The sequence below is a fragment of the Diachasma alloeum genome, unplaced genomic scaffold (genome assembly GCF_001412515.2).
Source record: "Diachasma alloeum isolate Michigan unplaced genomic scaffold, Dall2.0 Dall_scaffold_00643, whole genome shotgun sequence".
Taxonomy (NCBI): domain Eukaryota; kingdom Metazoa; phylum Arthropoda; class Insecta; order Hymenoptera; family Braconidae; genus Diachasma; species Diachasma alloeum.
The window spans coordinates 42667-48526 of NW_021680775.1; the positions used below are offsets into that span (position 1 = coordinate 42667).

Consider the following 5860-nt stretch of genomic DNA (forward strand, 5'->3'; position numbering starts at 1 on the left):
ATTTCCAGCGGGATCATGTCAGGCGTTGGGAGAAAGTTGCGACCTGCAGACAAGCGAAACTGCTTATGAGAGGGCAACTAAGAGTTAGGACCAGAAAGCTTCTGGAGTTGCACAGAGGGGATCTGAGGGTAGCAGTAGGGCTCCTTACGGGTCATATAGCTCTCAGAGCTCATCTGTTCAAGATGAAACTTGCAGAACAAGAAGACTGCAGACTGTGCGGAGGCGATAAGGAGGGCGTCATCCACATTTTATGTGAATGCCCCCTATTAGCACTCCGTCGCTATAAAATCTGGGGCCAGGCTTTCCTGGAACCAGAGGACTTACAACAAGTGGCTGTCACCAGCCTTATTAGCCTAGTGAGAAACACAGGGCTGGGTGTGTGACTGACCGAAACTAAGGCGGAAGTTACAAAAGATCGTATGATTTAGGTGACTCTGGGCGCTTTAAGTGACCAGCCGCACTTTTTCTATTCTATTCTATTATCATTATTTCAAATTTCTCCATCCATACTATTTCGATTTTTTTAAACCAGGCTGTTATTTTAAAACAAAGGTGTGAGCCTTTTCGGTAGAAGCCATCTGACTGTTTCCTTATCTTACAACTCTTTTTCTTTTTGCTTACGAAGGAAGGAAGCATTATTTTTGGTCGATTTTTCGATTTTCTATTTTTGTTTTCATTTTTACCAATTCCATTGGTAGTAAGCTTTCAAATTGATCTGTACCAATTTCTATTTCAAAATATGAAAAAAACAATCTCGTTCAGTTTAGATATCAACAATGTCACCACAAAAAATCTGCCTATTGACCTATTGTCCTCACCACGGGAGATTAAATAAAGGAACCTCACTCATGTGCTTACACAATCCTCGCCTTCGGCTCGGGTGGTAACTCTGCACGTGGGCACGACACCTTTATTTTCTTTCCCTAGGTAGAGAATATATATACTATTTCTCCCCGGCGAGCGCAAAGTACGCATTTCCCTCCCACTGGGCACAACGCAGGGCGTGCGTCAAATTTCACTTTATGCACAAGTGATGAAAAAATATTTTTCAACAACTGCAATCATTTTCTAATTCAATAGTAGAATTAGAAAACAATTGAATCTGTTTTGACGATCGAAGATGATCCCTTCTGCGTCACCCCCCCCCCCCCATATAAAAAAGCAGGTCTTATTGAGAAAACAACAAGAAAGATTTTCTCACATTCTTCCTAACATCACCCTTTTATAAAATGAACAAACAATAGATAATAGTCTTTAAATTGACCTATTATATACCTCTTCACAACTGAATTAAACTAGAAAGAGAAAGAGTGTTCTTACTCTCGACCTTCTTTTTTCATAGTTCTACACTCCATATTCTCCATTCGGGAATCGTGACCTCAACCCATAAAAACCTTGAAATTTTCGGACACCCTGTATAGTCCATACGCAATAGCCCTTCCCGTGTGCACTAAAAGGGCGGAAGAAGATCACTGTGTTTTCTCATGTTGTTTGGCTTGGAGAAACCAAATTTGTCAGTGTTTTTTATATGAGACTGTGCATCCAAAAGTTATTGACAATTCAATTGTTTAAACCGAGTTTGCTGAAGCCTATTAGAGATACAGGAAAATAGTTCCAACAAAAGATGTTCCTTTTGTAAAACTGAACATATTTGCTGTTATCGATTTCTCCCGTGTCTCGATTATTTTTCGAGATATCCGGGATTCAAATTCCCCGTGGAAATGCATGGGGCACAGTACCCCGCAACGTCCCACTCTGCCCCGCGTCGCTCAACGGAACGATTCGTTTGACTCTCAATATTTCGCTGAATAATTTGGATAAGAAAAAAACCATCAGATGAAATATGTTTAACTCAACGAAAGCAAGATCTTTTATTCGAAGTATTTTTCTTCATGTCTCATAGTTGTCCCGCGAACTCGGCTTAAGCAATTGGATTGTTAATACCTTTCAGATGCACGGTCGGAGAGAAAAAACATCAACAGATTCGGTTTGTTCAAGCCAAACAACATCAGAAAAAACGATGATATTCTTCCACCCTTTTAGTGCACGCGGTAAGGGGGTATTGCGTATGGACTAGTAGGGATCAGTGAGGTACGCTCCAAGGACATTCGATAAGTCAAAGTATAGTCCGAGTGCAGGCGCAAACTTTAGCGAGTGACTGTACACCGCTCGCCACATTGGCTGCCTTCGAAAGTAAACAACGGCGGAATGCTGCAGTAACCGGCGTTTTAATAAAAAATAATAGAAAGAACAAGAGAGTGTAAATAAAAAACTGCAGAGAACTTTTATACGAAAAATGACGAGAAATTCAAACAAAAGCAAAGTCACTGCTGGTGGCAAATTGTTAGTGGCTAATGATGTTCCGATTGAAATTCATCTCGATGGCTTCCCAGTTTTGGATTTTCTTCGTACTTCCAATGTGATAAAAGTAACGTAACCAAAATGATTTTTGTTCTTTTATTTCTGTGGTCTAGGATATTTATATCAGTAGCGAAGTCGTAAAACCGCTCAAGTCGATTTTGACTATTGGCCAGTTTTCAGTGAATATCTTGGAATCTAAAGGAGATAGCAAAATTTTAGTTATAACCTTTTTTGTAGAGCCGATTGAGAGCTACAACAGATGTAGTTACGAAAATTTCCCTATCTCTCTTACATTCGGAAATATTCCTCAAAACCTCAACTGGGAGATGAGTCGACTTATATATCAGTCGCTGCTGATATTTATCATTGCTTTTCAGAGACATGGGGGGACAGTGGCACTTCCTGGTGAAAGAACTCTTATTTTGTCAGCACCAGATCGTCCACGAGGCACACAATTCCTTCAATTTGATGTCAAGTGGCTGTATGACAGCATTAAACACAGCAAACGTCAGGACATTGGGAAATATCTGTATGTTGATCCGATTAGAATTTTTTTTACATCCATTGTTCTATTGACTGCATTCTTGACATTGTTTAACTAATTTTCAGGTTTTTAATGCGAGATAACAATAGAATGTAAATGAATTTTTTATGGCGATTGAATATTCAATCTGAATTGCTCTGAGGAATGGAATTTTTCCCATGACATTGTGGTATTCCTATCAAATCTGTTAGCTTACCGGGTAGAATGAAATGTGAGTCTAAAATTTTATTCGAGAGGCCTCTAAAATTCAATTATGCTCACAGAATTAACCATTGAGTCATGATACGAGGGAAAAACTTGTCATTCAAAAATTGCACTTGAATATTTAATGCTCTTTGAAAAATATTCCTCCATTTGTCAGAAAACTTGGGTAGAAACCTGAATATCTGGAGAATGATATCTCTGAGCAATTCCACCTGATTATTCAGAACTCCATAAACACTTTTCTCCTATCGTTAAAAAGACTAGATCTCCAAACCAAATAAAAATTTCTCGTATGTAATACCACAAGAGCTTTAAAATTATCAAGTATTTTCCGATAGGTTCGTTGCAAACAAACGAACGAGTCAAGTTGTTCAGGTTAACAAAGCACGAGTGATTTTTCCTGGAAAATTTGACGAATTCGTTTGTATGTAGGGAACCTTGAGGAAAATACCTAATTTTGAAGCTCGAGTGGTATTCGGAAGAGAATTTTTTCATCTAAATTTCGGCGAAGAGAATTCTGTAGGAAAGTGGTAAACTAGGATAAGTGCAAAAATGGAACTTTTTCAGAAGAGTTAAAAAATTTGACCACGTTGAAAAGAACTTTTCACTCAAGAAATGAAAAATTTTTCAAATAATTTTCACTTATCCTAGTTTACGACTTCACTACGAAATTGCACTATCGGACAAAATCCATCTGTCAGTTCCAACGAGGGGCTCACTCGACCAGGAAATCTTTAGTTTTTCATATATATATCAACATGAAAAATTACCAGTGGAATTATATAAAATTATCAGTTGAATATCGCGTTGACTATATAAAATAACAGTCGAAAAGTGCAATTCTATTGGCTGAAATTTGTATGGGGAAAATTCTTACCCGAATATTCCATTCCAGACTTCCAGCAGTGCCACTCAACAACAACTCTAAGCAGACCCCCACTTTCGAAAAGCCTTCAGAGGTCCAGATTCATGATTCATGTGAATTTGAGGCAGATCCACGTCAAAACGTCCATTCACACCGTATGCCAGCCTTCATCAACCACACAGAGCAGATGAAATGCAATGATGAAATAAACTCAGACGCTATTCCAGAAGCGAAACAATCAACAAACGCCCTTGGCCACGCGAGTGACGGCAGTTCAGCATTTGTGAATTTCACACGAGACTTTTCGGAGAGCAATAAACCTTCCGTTTTGTTCCCAGAAGTAAAAAAATACAAGAGCCTAATGCCCAATGCTCAGTCAATCGACATCAACATTATCCCTGCGCTCAGCAGAATGGACGTCACAGACGACAACTCAAGGGCTATCGACAAATCAATCAATCATAAAAGAAAGGATATCAGTTTCTTCGATGACATCAATGAAAGCGATGCAGTTGTTAACGGCTGTTGGAGATTCGCCAGTAAGACTAATGACACTGAGAAAATACATGATACGGAAGTCAATTACTATTTTGAAGGGGAGACGGATTCCCCCACAACTAAATCCAGTCATCCTTCGTCTGATTTCAATGACAATGATTGCCAAATGGACGTCGGAATGACAGCACACAATGAATGCTCAGAAACAGTACCGTTGAAGCCGACATTGGATAAGTCTGTGCAAATCGATTCATTACGGTGAGACAATAAGTTACTTCTGGAAATGTCGATGAATTAACTCACCTTGCTCAAATGTTTCATCGAATGACAGACGAACCGATTTCAGTGGGGTAATGACAATTTCTTAAGGTGGTGCATGCGAAACGGTAATTAATGACATTTGCGTGGAATTCGTATAGAATTTTTATAATCATAATTGAATTATCTATGAATTTTTCAATTTTTTTTTCAGATTTCCTTTTCAAGTTATTAACGATTATAGCGATTTTTCTGGTTAGCATGAAACTATATTGTCAGCTCCGATGGTAACGCAGTTTCGTGCTAAACCGAAAAATCTCCATAAGAGCCGATGTATAAGAAGTGACTTCAATCGTTAATAACTTGAAAAGGAAATCTGACAAAAATTTAGGAAAATTGATAGATAATTCAATCGTGATTATAAACATTCTGTGCGAATTCCAGATGAATATTATTATTTACCTTTTTCGCCCGAAACATCTTCAATTGTCCTTAATCAGATTATCATCTATTTTATTCCTCACGTTTGGTGGGTGGAGAATAATGTAGTCGTACATCACTGAATTAGTAATTTAATTAAGTGTTCACCTGCACTCATTCGAACATCTCTTCGTTTTGATGAGATATAAAATTATTGATTTCAGTGATGTGAGATTCTCTCGCGAAGATGATCTGAAAATCGTAAAATACCTGATTGACAAGAATGCAATTTCAAGGATTCAGGGGGCCTCTGTTTGGTTCCAGATGGAGTATGACAAAGTGAGGAGAACATTTCCAGTGGACCATCCCACAAGTTACCCAATTTCATAATCAAATTACGTATTTCAGATTCTACCAAATCGTGCCGCCGCCACTTTGAGATATCGTTTCGAGGAAAAGTTGATAGACAACATCAGTCGATATACCGATGATCCAGTAGCTTTGAAACAATTCAATGCTTTCAAGCCAGGTGCACAAGATGCAAAGGACTGCAGCAACAATTAATCACTGAGATGAACATGCTGGAGATGTTATCGCACGAGATTAGAAAGCTACGAGTAACATAGCGTATAAACCTTTTCGTCACAGCGTGATGAAAAATATTATTCGTAACTCGTGAAAAAATGTTTTTTGGCTCGTGGGATTGTATC

The 5860-nt window shown here is 38.5% G+C and overlaps 1 protein-coding gene across 2 annotated transcripts in view; it reads left to right on the plus strand.

The window, feature by feature from the left end:
* LOC107043849 overlaps positions 1-5860 on the plus strand; it is a 34816-nt gene extending 28956 nt beyond the window's left edge. The window contains exons 1-5 of one of the 2 annotated variants that reach the window (XM_015265505.1): positions 2045-2428; positions 2739-2890; positions 4005-4730; positions 5375-5489; positions 5559-5860. In XM_015265505.1, coding sequence (XP_015120991.1) covers positions 2297-2428; positions 2739-2890; positions 4005-4730; positions 5375-5489; positions 5559-5714 — 1281 coding nt within the window. In that variant the 5' untranslated portion in view covers positions 2045-2296 and the 3' untranslated portion in view covers positions 5715-5860. Of the gene's footprint in view, positions 1-2044; positions 2429-2738; positions 2891-4004; positions 4731-5374; positions 5490-5558 lie in introns of those variants that run through there. The other variant, XM_015265506.1, reaches the window with a different exon arrangement.